General features: G+C 46.2%; 1 protein-coding gene across 1 annotated transcript in view; it reads left to right on the top strand.

Moving 5' to 3' along the window:
• Positions 1-7,116: 7,116 nt before the first annotated feature.
• LOC126095388 (myogenesis-regulating glycosidase-like) overlaps positions 7,117-16,440 on the top strand; it is a 58,147-nt gene continuing 48,823 nt past the window's right edge. Inside the window, exons 1-2 of the mRNA XM_049910191.1 lie at positions 7,117-7,173; positions 7,340-7,466. Coding sequence (XP_049766148.1) covers positions 7,117-7,173; positions 7,340-7,466 — 184 coding nt within the window. The remainder of the gene's footprint in view (positions 7,174-7,339; positions 7,467-16,440) is intronic.

The raw sequence follows: 16,440 nt of genomic DNA, 5'->3' as shown, positions 1-16,440 counted from the left end.
AGGCTCGATAGAACTCTAATGGTAATCCATCGATTCATGATGATTTATGGGGAGCACCTTTACCAATGGCGTCGAGCACTTCCTCTTCTGTCACTTCTCCCAGTAAAGTCGGTACCATGTCTGGTGGAACTGTACCGTGGACATGTGTTGAAACGGTGTCTACCGTTGCCATATCAGGGAGCACTGCTGAATAAAGTTGAGCGTAATGCCCATAGAAGGCTTCTGCTATATCTGCTTGTTCTACCACGTGTCGACCGTCGTCGGTTATCATGTCGGTTACCAGTGCCCTATGGCGCCTCCTGCGTTCTAGGAGCACGTGGTGCATAGATGGCCTTTCTGATTGTACCATGTCTGGGGCACGCGACCGTATAACAGCGCCTTGTAAATGATAGCGTGCTAAGGAGACGAGCTGAGCTTTCGCGCGACTGACTATGATCTGCCTGTCAGGTGAGGGCTCCATAGCAAGACATTCCCGTAGGACGGTGTAATAAAAGTTTCCGTGCTCCTCCTCCATGCCGCTGCTTCCCGACCGTAAGCCATGAAGGTGCGCCTAAGAGCAGGCTTCGCACATTCAATCCACCAACTGAGGGTCGATCGGTAACGACCACGACGCTGTAAGGACGCGTTCCACGACTCTTCGACAGCACCTTTACATGCCGGCTCGTCCAGATGGGCGATGTTCAGTTTCCAGGGGGGCCTACTGCGCCACACACGTGCAGGGTGGAGGGCAATGGTGCAAATATAGGCTGTGTGGTCGGTGAGTGCAGTGGGCCAGAGCTCTGCTCCTCTCGTCGCCGTCGAAAGGGTGCTTGTGACGTAAATCCTGTCCAACCGACTTGATGAATGGCTTGTATAATGGGTGTAACCAGGAGCTGGGCCATGGATGTGACGCCACGAGTCGATCATCTACATCTACATCTACATCTACATCCATACTCCGCAAGCCACCTGTCGGTGTGTGGCGGAGGGTACCTTCAGTACCTCTATCGGTTCTCCCTTCTATTCCAGTCTCGTATTGTTCGTGGAAAGAAGGATTGTCGGTATGCCTCTGTGTGGGCTCTAATCTCTCTGATTTTATCCTCATGGTCTCTTCGCGAGATATACGTAGGAGGGAGCAATATACTGCTTGACTCTTCGGTGAAGGTATGTTCTCGAAACTTTGACAAAAGCCCGTACCGAGCTACTGAGCGTCTCTCCTGCAGAGTCTTCCACTGGAGTTTATCTATCATCTCCGTAACGCTTTCGCGATTACTAAATGATCCTGTAACGAAGCGCGCTGCTCTCCGTTGAATCTTCTCTATGTCTTGTATCAACCCTATCTGGTACGGATCCCATACTGCTGAGCAGTATTCAAGCAGTGGTCGAACAAGCGTACTGTAACCTACTTCCTTTGTTTTCGGATTGCATTTCCTTAGGATTCTTCCAATGAATCTCAGTCTGGCATCTGCTTTACCGACAATCAACATTATATGATCATTCCATTTTAAATCACTCCTAATGCGTACTCCCAGATAATTTATGGTATTAACTGTTTCCAGTTGCTGACCTGCTATTTTGTAGCTAAATGATAAAGGATCTATCTTTCTGTGTATTCGCAGCACATTACACTTGTCTACATTGAGATCCAGTTGCCATTCCCTGCACCATGCGTCAATTCGCTGCAGATCCTCCTGCATTTCAGTACAATTTTCCATTGTTACAACCTCTCGATACACCACAGCATCATCTGCAAAAAGCCTCAGTGAACTTCCGATGTCATCCACCAGGTCATTTATGTATATTGTGAATAGCAACGGTCCTATGACACTCCCCTGCGGCACACCTGAAATTACTCTTACTTCGGAAGACTTCTCTCCATTGAGAATAACATGCTGCGTCCTGTTATCTAGGAACTCCTCAATCCAATCACACAATTGGTCTGATAGTCCATATGCTCTTACTTTGTTCAATAAACGACTGTGGGGAACTGTATCGAACGCCTTGCGGAAGTCAAGAAACACGGCATCTACCTGTGAACCCGTGTCTATGGCCCTCTGAGTCTCGTGGACGAATAGCGCGAGCTGGGTTTCACATGACCGTCTTTTTCGAAACCCATGCTGATTCCTACAGAGTAGATTTCTAGTCTCCAGAAAAGTCATTATACTCGAACACAATACGTGTTCCAAAATTCTACAACTGATCGACGTTAGAGATATAGGTCTATAGTTCTGCACATCTGTTCGACGTCCCTTCTTGATCAGGTGGAGGTCACGCACTAGCATTTCCAATTCCGCACACGGGACGTGATGTGGCTGCTAATCAGACGGAGATAATGTAGAGTTAAAATCTCCTCCGATCACCATATCGTCTATGCGGCCCATAAATAGACGCGTAATATCTTCCGAAAAAAAGCGGGCCCGATCTCTCCGTCTCCCTGATCCTGAAGGGGCATATACATTGATGAGTCGTACACCGTTGACAGTTACTGCCATGGCTCTTGCACTCGGTAAGTACAGTACGTCCGTAGCCGCCAAACCGTCCCGTAGCAGAACGGCCACACCACAATCGGTAGAAGAGGAGTGGGAGATGTGGGCGGTATATCCGTAGAAGTCAGGGAAACTAGCGACACATACTTCCTGTAAGAGGGCCACGTCGATGTCCGCCGCATCAAGTATGCGTTGTAGCATTGTCAGTTTGTGTGGTGCCCTTATCGCGTTGATGTTGATTGTGGCAAGGCGAAAGGTGTGCTGCCTAGCCTCTTCTCCTAGGGTAGACGCCATGGCAATCAAAGCTAACCGCAAGAGGTGCCGGACCCACCAAACCCGTCACAAATTATGAGTCTTTCACGCTAGGAGTGGCATCCTCAATGCCGCCCCCTCCTCTGTCACCCGTGCCCTCTTCAGGAAGTTCCTCAACATCGTCCGACCACAGTGGGTGCAACACGATGCTGTGTAGCTGATCGGCACCTAAATCGCTCTCACGTACGTCGTCTTTGGTAGAGGTAGACTGAGCGCCATCCATCGACGCGACCTGCCGCGTTTGTGGTGCAAGAAGTAACTGGGCACTCGTAGTATGGACAAGTGTACCGTCTACACCACTTAGATCCTCAGCAGGCGCAGCATCTGTTATATCCTAGCCAGTAATGCCAACCGAGCCCGCTGCCAAAAGGTTGGCAGCATCAAAGTCCGGACGCCGTCCGCATAAGCAGCGCCAGCAATACAGGAAATCGCGGCAAGTCTGCGCGCGCCACCGCTGGCTTCTGGCTTCTTAAGCGCTGGAGTCGCGAGCGCTAGGACAGTTCTGTATTCGCCGCTCAGTTGTATACTCGCCACCGATTTGTGTACTTGCTAGTCAGTTGTGTGTTCATCGCAGCAGAGTTGTTGTTTGTCGTCAGCCGACGCTGACCTAGCCGCTCCGACTCGAACTAGACAGATTTCTGTAGACACGGAGTTCACTACTGTGTTTCTGTATATTCGTTAATAAAGATAAGTACCGACTTTTACTTAATCAGAGTGTTTGGGTTTTCATCTTTCTGTTCACTGGTTCACTGTTCCAGCGGACCGGTCGGCCCGCTATTAAAAGTGTGGCGGTGACTTCGTAAGCCGTTTCTACAGCGAAGTGTTTGTCGCTACGAACGCCGCCACAAAAGCATCCATGCCGTCTGATGAGATGTCACCTTCTTGACCGGCCGTGTGTAGGAGGCAATCGTCAGAAGGGGTCCGCCGACGTCGCTTGCGTCGTCGAGGCGAACATTGCTTTCGAAGGTGGACATCCGTATCCGAATGTGGGAGGCAATCCAGCGTCGTATCACCTTCCGCTAGGAAAGCCGCGGTCGGAACAATGTTCGCGTCCACGTCCATCGCGTTCTGAATGTTATGTTGCGTCTGGAGTCCGTGAGACTGTTGCTGCTGTTGTTGCTGTGGAGGGGGCGACATATGGGTTGGCACCAAGGGTCCTTCCTCTTCCTCCCTTGGTACTTCTGGCGTCGATGGATGTGTCTGCTCGCCCGTGTCGTCCTCAACTACGGTGCGCATCGTCGTCTGAGCGTACGTGAGGGGCAGGATTGTCGTCCCCGTCGGGGAAAAGGAGTCTCCCACTGGTATCTGCGTAATTCTACGTTGTAAGCAGCTCGATCGAACATGGCCTTCCTGCCCACATCCGGAACAGGTACGCGGTTGACCGTCGTACATGATGATTGCACGACAGCCACCGATGTTCAAATAGGACGGCACATGTTTCTTGAGCTCAAGTTTAATTTGGCGCACACCATTGTAGACCTTATACGTCGAGAAAGTTTGCCACTTTTCTGCAACGTGGCTGATAACATTGCCATATGGTCGTAAGGCGTCCTTGACAACTTCCTCTGGGACCTCGAAGGGGAGCTCAAAAACCCTTACAGTCCTTAGGCCCATGCCTGCATGATCCACCGTCACTGCACCGATATGCCCGTCAGAATGTTTGAATCTGAGAGAGTTCGAGTATTTAGAAACCACTGTCGCGCAGACCTCTGCACTGGTCATTTTAACATAAACCACGCTCGCCGTTATAGAAAAATGTATTCCGACGACAGTCGCCAGATCTAAACGTAGATCGTCGCGTATGAACGGTTCTATTTCATAGGCTCGAGGACGCGCATGATCTGGTTGGAAAGTAATTTTGATCGTATCGTGGCGCCATGTGTGTGTCATAGTCGCACTGAACTTGGAACAAATACAACTCGCGCCGCGAGAAGGTAAACACAAGCAAGCGCTCACGGTCGCGCACGGCGGGGCGCAGCGGAAGTCCTCGCCCCACCGCAGCCGAAAGCAGACTGACCCCTAGACCACGGGTTCCGTTTAATACAGTAAGAAGGTTCAAATGTGTGTAGGTTGCAGTAGTTACTGAGAGATGAAAAAGGCATGTAGGCATGTACAGGGTTGAGCAGCATATAAACCTGCCTTCGAGCTAAAGACCACAGCACCAACACCTGGAATGGACATTCCTAAAAGCTCATAAGAGACGAACATTTTATGTCGTCTCGTTGTCTCTGTTCAGCTGTACCAAGGGAGCAAGGAGAGGACGTAGTTTGGTGGCCAGTACCCTTTTTCTGTAAGACAAACTGCACACATACATTAACTGGCTTCTTTACTCCTAAGAATAAGAAATCTACTTAAGATAGTCGTTGTGGTACAAGCTCTCTGTAATAGTCCACGTTAGCCTCACTGCTGTTGCAGTACAAATTTCGCTATCAACACTATTCTGGTCACTATGTGTTGCCTGATTCTGACCTAGAGGCTGTGACTACAGCTCCGACTCGGCTGCGACTAATGACAGACTGCGACAGACTGACCCTCCGGTCCATGGCGGTGATCTAAATACTGGTGGCCGGGAGGCCGTTGGTGGCACGTTTCCTGCGAGTCTGTCGTTGGCCTCTATCGATTTTCTCGCAACCCCTTTGCCGCCTGGTGTGCTGGCGTCAACTTACGCCAGCACAGAACGTAGGAGCACTTCACCTGTGTATGAAAAGTTCAAATGTCACTATTTTTCGTTATAGGAATAGGAGGTATGTCCACTGCTATTCCTATATCGTTTTGCTGCATCTCTGTTGTTATCAGTTATGCTTCTGCGGCATTGCAGAGTTATTTCCCAGTACACCAAAGTGAAAGTTTCCCTAAAAACGTGGAATCTGGAGCATTCCCGCAACAAATAAAAAATTATTCCCTCCAGGTGAGAATTAAAATTTTATGAGTATGCCTCGTATGCATCTCAGCATGTCACTTTTGTCAAACAGTACTTCAAAAGTGCAATACATGGCGAAACGAATTGTTTGCTTATTTTATTTGTGATCGATTTCTATTTAGCTTGTCATCCATCAAGATACCAAGAAACTTCTCACATAGTGTATTTTACAGTATAATTTGAAAGATTACCGTCAAACCTCCTTGCCTAGGGACGCCAGATGAAAGTTGATGTCGTCAAGCCCTGAATGAAAATTGCGGAACGGATAACTGGGGAGGGGAGCTTGAGAGCGCTACCTAGAGAGCGTGCCCTTTCTGTACGATACTAGGCAAGGGGCTGGAGGGCTCACACGCTGATGTGTGGGTCCCTGCATTCTATAGCTTTTATTTTAAATGAATTCCTTTAACTTGACTCCTGTGTGATTTTTAGGGTATGTTAAAGATTGATGACAATTGATTACCTATTTATTTTAAAAATTATCACCCGACTTTACCGCGATTGCAGCAATTGTTCCAGTTTACAGATATTACAATTTTATAGCTTATAGCTCGGGTATATTATATACTAATCTGCACGCACATTTCTACGGGCAAGACGGAATTGTGTTGGCCAAATGTGTACCACCAAAGTCTCCCAATATTTTACATGACACATCCACTACGTGAGGAGGATAACGGGCAAATTGGGGACCAGATAAATTAACACAGGGGTCAAATTTCCGAAATTAAACGAGAACATTCATTTTCTTACACAATCCGAAGCTGGAAATAAAAGAATTACTGCAAATATTCAAATACCTCTCTTCCACGCGTGAACATCGAGACAGACGCACCGAGGACACGTCTGCTCACTTACCCGTCTTCTGTAACACTCCCAGAATATCGCGGGCACCCAGAGGTCTTCCCGGGCCCCGGTGGAGGGGATGGTCGAACCACTTGGCCGTGACCAACCTCTCCACCCCAAATCTTGTGACACTGGAACGTCTTGGACTTTTACCTGCCCGTGCTGTCTCTCTGATCCCCTACCCAGGAGTAAGGTTGGCACTACTATACTACAAAACTACTTCCCAACTAAGATTTGGCCACGCTTTATGGAAAGGTGTGAGGAGGATTAGGAAGGTTCAAGTGGAGATTCACATTCACGTACAAGAAATCCATACTACACGACACATATAAATACGTATTATGAAGCCTGACACATTTCTTTCCACCCGTCCACATGGGTTCTGTTGCACCCGCGGCCGGCCGCGTCGTGCAATAAAATTGACGGTGGAGCCGCCTCTGTTTGTATTTCCCGTTGCGAGCGAGTAGCGAAACCTGGTGCTTATGGAGCGGAAACGACTGTATCGTTTGAAATTATATCAATGTTATTAGTCAGGAATATGGTAAAGTGAGTCTTTGTATGGTTAAAGCTTTAAATATGGCTGTTCAGGTATCAAATGTGCTGTGCACCGTGTGGGTTCAGTTTTTCCCCTGGGTAACACTTCTGAGTTGATATCAGGCAACATTACAGTTTCTGAAGAATTCTTGAATGTGTTTGGCATTTCACGCCGTATAATCTAGACTTGCCAAGAGTACATCTGAATTAACAAAAGAGCTATGATGTCTGGGAGTGATTCAACACTTCCGCCCCTGCACCACAGTGTCTTGTTGCAGCTTGGAGGGCGACGACGCTGCTGGTGGCGTGGGCGCTGGCGTGTCGCGCGGCGGCCGAACTCACGACCCGCTACGACGAGGACAGCGGCCGGTTGCTGGTGCTGTCCGCCACAGGTGAGGCGCCCAGCTGCCGTCCCCACCACGAGAAGATCGATCTCTGTGATCCTAAAAATTGTTCTTCTTCCATCCAGGTCTCTTGTTCTGCGGCGAACAGAATTATGTAGTACTTGAGTACTTTTCAGCGTAAGATACTGGATACCCACCACTCTCATTTTGCTTACTCACTGTCCAATTTTTTCTTTTTCTTTTTTAATAAACGCTTGACACTATCGACAAGGTACATTCATTTTATTCGTATGTAGCCCTGTTAATCTGATCTTTCAAAAAATCTTCTCTAGCGTCTAGGAAACAAGTTGGAAGCTCTACAACTACTACCTAGTACAAAACAGAAAAATAACTTCATGCTGTAGATAGTTGTCATCAATCATGTTTTAACAGACGCTATAATGGTTCCTGAGCAGGGAGGACAAGGCGTCGTGCTCTAAGACGAGATAGTGACAAGACAGGGGATTACACATTAGTAAGCACTTTCCGAGCGGTTACGAACACAGGCAGAAAGGCAAACTTCCAATGAAGGCGGGTTGGTTGCGCGGATCAGCGGCAAATACTGTCACACCTAGTGGAGACGTGAATTCTGGGACTCTATAGCATGCTCGAAATAGGTGCACTGGGGCCTGACTAACATTATTTTATGCATTCCGACTAGCTAGTACACTGAAAGCTAGTTCTAAACGTTAGAAAAAGGAAAGGATGCAAGTACATGGGCAGTAGAAGCCAGTGCATGAGTCCGTGAGGTGAGAGCTAACAGAAGTAGCAATCACTATGAGCAACCTAAAGTACGAATTTTTAGAGCAGCACTGAAAGTGAGAAAACAGACTTGTAGAGGCATACAGTTGAAACTCGAACGATCTGACTGAACTCTGTCTGAATACAGAAACATTGGTTTTAATGGACACTCACTGTTTCTGTCTTCCTATAGTTGACCCACCAACCAATCAACACTTTACAAACTTCAGCCAATCGTATGAGCGTTTCTGCGCCTCCAGAGCGCCTCTGGTCCCCCTCCTTCTTCTACATAAGAGGTAGGGTGGTTCTAGACTTTACATTAGCAAACTCCAAGCTCTGTAGCAACAGCGCTCAGCTGAAAGCTGGACGACTCTGCTCTTCCTCTTACGGCTAGCAGTGTTTTACGTCACTTGGCCTCGGCCTGGGAGATCACACGAGTGCGGACTGCTACTGTAGCACTTGTGCAAACTCACTGAAGTTGCGGCTCTCAGGGGCGTGTGCAAAGCTTGCTACCTTCCTGAGACCTTCTTCTACTGTGTCTAGGCTATCGATGGAGTTACCAGTTAATCCTCTAAACTGAAACTTTTCCTTTGGGACAGCTGCCCAGGACGTCTGCAGATCGCATGCTTCTACCATTGTTGCTTACCTCAGGTAACCTAAACGCTGCCACTTGTGCATGCTCTCTGCACTGTCTCTGATTTCCTATCTTGGAGTGCCCTTACTGGCTTCCAACAATCTTAGGCTTAACAATATACATCGTCAATATATGATAAACGATGTGTGCGTCTGAAACCTATAGAAATGAACCAGTAGGTTTAAAAGGTGAAAGTGGGGTATATCTTTCACTTTGATGTATAGTTAGGCGCGCTGTAGGGTCGGTGAACAAACAACCAACAAATTAGAGTGGTCATGGTAGTCAACCAAAGGTGGAGCAGAGTCTGAAAAATCAAGGAGATACAGAGAACGCCTCTCAACCGACATTCAGGAGGCGATTCTGCTGCCGCTACGAAATTCCGCCCCCACTCACCTCATATGCTGCTCAGCAGTGGCGCGGTAGAAACTGACATTCACTGCGTTACCGTCTATAGTAACTACTATAGAACTAGCTGTAAATTTAAGGGTAAACGAGATTCTTGGTTTATTAATACAACATTCCCGATACTCTCTAGACTGGTGGTGGCATGTACATGTTAATCAACTGTACCGTCACATTTTTGTGGAACTGTTTAGTATTTAATGGGAGAAAAAAACAAATGGTGCTTTGTTATAGCTCTATTTGTTTATTATAAATAGGCTTTCGGCTTTTTATGCAGAGTATGGACAAAATAACATGCACAAACCGTGTAGTAGTGGAGAGCACAGCACTGTTGCGGAGGGGGCAGGGCTCCACTGTGAACGAGCGCTGTGTGGTAGGGCAGGGGCAGTTCCACAGCTCATGCCTACTCACAAACGCTCACATTTCACATGTTGTAAGCTTCAGCTATTGAGTCTTCAAACGAATGTATCAACAACACATAGCACGTGCGACAGTTCGTCAAATATAGTCGTTTTAAGTCAGTATTTTTTATCACTAGAGTACCGAAGAAGAAGTACTCACATATGCAGAGGGTCAAACGAAACAAAACAAGATCGACCATGCACTGACAGAAATAAATCTACAAAACAAAAGAAGGAGGTAAAATGTGTAGTGCACTGGACGTCACTTACTACAGTCGTGGTAATATAAAATGAATAACACGTGCTACACGGAAATTATGCGTCAGACATCTGACAATCTTTTTGGCAATATCATATTAAAAATACATTTTTCTTCACCTTTATGAAGTTGTGAAGCATTAGGAAGAACTTGTGGGCTTGTTTCATTCTCTTTATTGAGAGTCTGGAACAGCTACTGCTTCCTGCAAGCCTCTTACAGTTTTAATAAAATTTTGATCGAAAGCGCTGGAAGAATCCATGATGGCTCTGTTCCCAAGGGGCCTGCCGCTTGCGGGCCTGCACAGCCTGGTACCGTAGTCTTCACACATCATAGGTGCAGGGAAAGTTCTTATAATCAGGCATGTGTGATTGTATGCAGTTCCATTAAATTTTTATTAGAAGAGGCACACGAGAAATCGCGCTGTCCACTCGTATCAAGTTTACCATTTTTTATTTACGAAGTGAAGAGCCAAAGAAACTGGTACACCTGCCTAATATCGCCGGCCGATGTGACCGAGCGATTCTAGGCGCTTCAGTCCGGAACCGCGAAGCTGCTACTGTCGCAGGTTCGAATCCTGCCTCGGGCGTGGATGTGGGTGATGTCCTTAGGTTAGTTAGGTTTAAGTAGTTCTAAGTTCTAGCGGACGGATGACCTCAGATGTTAATTCCCATAGTGCTTAGAGCCATTTGAACCTAATGTCGTGTAGGGCCCCCGCGAGCAAGTAGAAGTAGAGGTGCCACAACGCGACGTGTTATAGACTCGGCTAATGTCTGAAGTAGTGCTCAAGGCAATTGACGCCATGAATCCTGCAGGGCTGTCCATAAATTCGGTGGAGATCTCTCCCGAACAGCATGTTACAAGGCATCCCAGATATGTTCCATAACGTTCATGGCTGGGAAGTTTGGCGGCCAGCGGAAGTGTTTAAACTCAGAAGAGTGTTTCCAGAGCCACGCTGTAGCAATTCTGGGCGTGTGGGATGTCGCATTGTCCTGCTGGAATTTCCCAAATCCGTCGGAATACTCAATGGACATGAATGGATGCAGGTGGCCAGGCAGGGTGCTTAGTACGTGTCACCCGCCAGACTCGTGTCTAGACGTATCAGGGGTCCCATATCACACCAAATACACACTCCCCACACCATTACAGAGCCTCCACCAGGTTGAACAGTCTCCTGCTAAGATGCGGGGTCCGTGGATTCATTGTGCCCACCCTCTTAAACGTCCATTCGCTCGATACAATTTGAAACGAGACTCGTCCGATCAGGCAACATGTTTCTAGTCATTAACAGTCCAACGTCGGTGCTGACTGGCCCAGGCGAGGCGTCAAATTCGTGTCGGGCAGTCGTCATGGGTATACGAGTAGGCCGTCGGCGTTGACATTTGTTGATGGCCCAGCACTGAAATATGCAGTAATTTGCGGAAGGGTTGCACTTCTGTTGCAATGAACGATTCTCTTCAGTCGTCGTTGGACCCGTGCTTGCAGTATCTTTATCGGCCGCAGCGATGTCGGAGATTTGATGTTTTACCCGATTCCTGATATTCAAGGTTTGTTGTTGTTGTTGTGGTCTTCAGTCCTGAGACTGGTTTGATGCAGCTCTCCATGCTACCCTATCCTGTGCAAGCTTCTTCATCTCCCAGTACTTACTGCAATCTACATCCTTCTGAATCTGCTTAGTGTATTCATCTCTTGGTCTCCCTCTACGATTTTTACCCTCCACGCTGCCCTCCAATGCTAAATTTGTGATCCCTTGATGCCTCAGAACATGTCCTACTAACCGGTCCCTTCTTTTTGTCAAGTTGTGCCACAAACTACTCTTTCCCCCAATTCTATTCAATACTTCATCATAAGTTATGTGATCTACCCATATAATCTTCAGCATTCTTCTGTAGCACCACATTTCGAAAGCTTCTATTCTCTTCTTGTCCAAACTATTTATCGTCCATGTTTCACTTCCATACATGGCTACACTCCATACAAATGCTTTCAGAAACGTCTTCCTGACACTTAAGGGGCTCCGGAAAGGCTCAAATTCATGAAAAGTTCAATTTTTACTTTTTTGCGTTTTCTGAATCTGCAGACTATTACCTTTTAATAGATATATAATTTATCCAATTCCGAAGACTACAACTATTTTTAAATTTTTTTTGAAATGTGTTCTACATGGGCGTGACCCACTGTGGCGCTGTTAAACTGCTGTGAAATGGTGTTATTATTAACGTCCGTGTTCATCAGGTACATTTTAGTGATGTGAGATAAAGTATGTGTTGTGGCTAACCTATTTTCAGAGACTGTTGAAAAAGTGTATTCACGGAAAAACTCAAAACCCCAATGAAAGTGTAAATAGTGTTATATGGTCGAGAATCCCCAAGACTGTAGTTGTTGGAATAGAAACACTTCACTTTGGTGTGTATGATGCTGTTGCGACTTTCAATGATGGCAACATTGTAAGGTGCAAGGTATTTAGAAATATGGGAATGAAGATAGGTTCTAACATGGTACGAGCGATGCTTGCTTTAGACAAGGAACGCCTTCGGGCTGCAGACAGGACTGTAAAGAGTCTAGAAATACAAGCAAGAGTAAACAGGAGGAGGAACAAGAGGAAGCTGGAGGAGGAGTTTGCAGAGGATGAAGATAATCCATCCTATGGACCTGGAATGCACTAAAAAGTTAATCCAATCTTTGTCGCTCGATTCCCAAAACTTTTATTTTCTCATACTAATTACATGTTTTCTAAGGATCTTCCAAACATATTTGTTTCAAACTTTCAGTAAATGTTACACAGTACCTTCTGCATAATTTAACACAGCCTTTTTCCAAAAAACTGTATATTTTTGAATATATAAATAAAAAATTGCAAAAAAATGTTGTGATTTTTCATTACAATTAAAAAAATCATCTTTAATAACTGAACTAAAATTTTGTAAATTCCCTGTGTTAAGTTGTAGCCCATATTCCAATAAATAATCTGTAAAAAGTTCAACTTCCTACCTCAAATACTTTGTGAAGAAAGATGTAATTTATAAGCGTTATTTTAACATTGCAAGTATAGGGCGTTCCGGAGCCCCTTAAATCTATACTCGATATTAACAAATTTCTCTTCTTCAGAAACGCTTTCCTTGCCATTGGCCGTCTACATTTTATATCCTCTCTACTTCGACCATCATCAGTTATTTTCCTCTCCAAATAGCAAAACTGCATTACTACTTTAAGTGTCTCATTTCCTAATCGAATTCCCTCAGCATTACCCGACTTAATTCGACTACATTCCATTATCCTCGTTTTGCTTTTGTTGATGTTCATCTTATATCCTCCTTCCAAGACACTGTCCATTCCGTTCAACTGCTCTTCCAAGTTCTTTGCTGTCTCTGATAGAATTACAATGCCATCGGCGAACATCAAAGGTTTTATTTCTTCTCCATGGATTTTAATACCTACACCTAATTTTTCTTTTGTTTCCTTCACTGCTTGTTCAATATACAGGTTGAATAACATCGGGGAGAGGCTACAACCCTGTCTCACTCCCTTACCAACCACTGCTTCCCTTTCATGCCCCTCGACTCTTATAACTGCCATCTGGTTTCTGTACAAATTGTAAATAGCTTTTCGCTCCCTGTATTTTAGCCCTGCCACCTTTAGAATTTGAAAGAGAGTATTCCAGTCAACATTGTCAAAAGCAAGGTACACTCATGTAATGGTCGTACGGGAAAATCCCCACTTCATCACTACCTCGGAGGTCCTGTTTCCCATCGCTCATGCGCCGACTATAACACCAAGTTCAAACTCAAACTCACTTATATCTTGACAACCTGCCATTGTAGCAGCAGTAACCGATCTAACAACTGCGTCAGGCACTTGTTGTCTTACAAAGACTTTGCAGACGGCAGCGTCGTATTTTGCCTGTTTACATATCTCCGTATTTGAATAGGCATGCCTATACCAGTTTCTTTGGCACTTCAGTGTATAATGATTACTTAGTGAGGGAGCTTGAATATTTGGTTACTCACATGCTCATTATTGGTAACTGTATGATTACACTTACATCTAAAGCCATACTTTGAAAATGGACGAGATCGTCCGACACTAATCATCACAAAGAAATTACTTTTATCGCAACTGTGTTGGATATTGGAAGGCAGTTAAAACTTTAAACATAATTTCAAACGTTTTCTAAACTTTTTCTTGCTTATACGGTTAACTTCAAATGTTTAACATATTAACTAATTTTAGAGTAAACAAATATTTGAAGCAGTTTTGTACATGGGAGTTCAATCCCTCAATGAATCAAAGGTTTACTGCTCTTTTCCTATCACGAGAAGAAGAACTTTTTTCGAGCTTCCGCATCGCAGAAGTCTGCCTTGTCGGCTGCCGTTCAACCACCTTTACGCTCGTGGAACGGTTCTATGCTGTCCGCTTCATGTTAAGAATGGCGCACACCCTTTACCGCGGTATATTAACTGACGTGAATCACGGGGAGTGACTCCAAAGCCGTTACCTTTCCGTTATGAGTTCTTAAATGGAGCCTCTGTCACCTGAGGATGCATCTTCAGTTGACGCGAAACAGGTCGTGACTGTCAATAGAGGTCTGTAACATCTATACGTTTAGGCCTGTCGTCGTTTACCTATGTCATTATATGGATCATCAGTGATTTGATATCGAGTCGTAGTATTCTGTGATAAGGATATGAGTATCTCACCTGTCGAAAGCGCGTTCATCGTCCAAGTATAGGGCTGAGTCATAATCGGTGAGATTGAGTCCTGGCTGAGGTCACTGTGGTGCGTTTGACCCTGATTCCCGCTTGGTTTCTTGTTATCAGGTGGTTTAGGTGGTTTGGTAACGATAAATTCGAATGTTTCCTGGCAATAGAAAGACCGCTCTATATGGCTGATTATTTCGTGGCTTTCCGGGGTACAGTAGCATGGTCACGAGGGGTGAAACTAAATCAGGATTCGCCTGAATCGAGCCGTTCAGTTAATTAGGGCCCTCGGAGTGCGAATCGCACCAATTTCTGGAATCTTTCGTAGTTTGCATTCTACTTCACTCGTTACATCGGAGGCGGGTGTTGCTTCATCTGCTGATCGAGTATAGTTTCGAGTCCCGTTACGTTCTCTACCAGAGCAGATAACCATCCATTTAAAGTTCCTGATGCGTTTAAATCATCGCTGACTGATTCTGCAAGTATACTTGAATGGTTGTATTTGTAATCAGTCTATAATCTTACGGTATTTTCAGCGTGTGTCCGCAGTACTTGGCGAAAAATTTGTGCCACCAAGCGGCGTTGCAGTGATGAACACTCTGGATTCGTATTCAGGATGACTGTTGAAATCCTCTACCGGTCATCCACATTTAGGTATTCCGTGAGTTCCCTAAATTTCATAAGGCAAATGCTGGGGTGGTTCCTTCGAACAAGCACGGACTATTTCCTTCTCCATCGCTCCCTAATCCGAACCTGAACTCCGTCTTTAATGCAGGTTTCTTTTTCTTTAAAAAAAAAAACTGGTTTAATCTGAGTGATTCTTCGCTGTGATACATGAAGATCTGTTCATCCTTATCAGTTTCATCATCTACATTATGTAAAAACGTTTTCCGCCAGCCCATTCTCTTGATATCTGCTACGTGATACATAAGAGCTACATCAGGTTGTGTGGTATCAGATTGTAGCGCTCAAAAGGATATAAATGAAAGCCGTGGGAACATGTATTTATCTTATACCAACAATGATGATTTTTATCTTTTGAAGACGCGCGTCTCAGCATCTATAAAGCAGAAAAAGAGAAATTTTCACTCTGCAGAGGAGTGTGCGCCGATATGAAACTTCCTGGCAGATTAAAACTGTTTGCCGGACCGAGACTCGAACTCGGGACCTATGCAAGGTTCGCAGGAGAGCTTCTGTAAGTTTGGAAGGTAGGAGACGAGATACTGGCAGAAGTAAAGCTGTGAGGAAGGGGCTTGATTCGTGCTTGGGTAGCTGAGTTGGTCAGCCAGCACGGTAGCTCAGCGTGTTCGGTCAGAGGCTTGCTGGCACGGTAGCTCAGCATGTTCGGTCAGAGGCTTGCTGGCACAGTAGCTCAGCGTGTTTGGTCAGAGGCTTGCCGGCACGGTAGCTCAGAGTGTTTGGTTAGAGGCTTGCCGGCACGGTAGCTCAGCGTGTTCGGTCAGAGGCTTGCCGGCATGGTAGCTCAGAGAGTTCGGTCAGAGGCTTGCCGGCACGGTAGCTCAGCGTGTTTGGTCAGAGGCTTGCCGGCACGGTAGCTCAGCGTGTTTGGTCAGAGGCTTGCCGGCACGGTAGCTCAGAGTGTTCGATCAGAGGCTTGCCGGCACGGTGGCTCAGCGTGTTTGGTCAGAGGCTTGCCGGCACGGTAGCTCAGCGTGTTCGGTCAGAGGCTTGCCGGCACGGTAGCTCAGTGTGTTCGGTCAGAGGCTTGCCGGCACGGTAGCTCAGAGTGTTTGGTCAGAGGCTTGCCAGCACGGTAGCTCAGCGTGTTCGGTCAGAGGCTTGCCAGCACGGTAGCTCAGAGTGTTCGGTCAGAGGCTTGCCGGCACGGTAG

Source organism: Schistocerca cancellata, chromosome 8, assembly GCF_023864275.1.
Source record: "Schistocerca cancellata isolate TAMUIC-IGC-003103 chromosome 8, iqSchCanc2.1, whole genome shotgun sequence".
NCBI classification, from domain to species: domain Eukaryota; kingdom Metazoa; phylum Arthropoda; class Insecta; order Orthoptera; family Acrididae; genus Schistocerca; species Schistocerca cancellata.
Note: the sequence above shows the minus strand (reverse complement) of the source record. Positions and strands in the feature narration are given on the sequence as shown.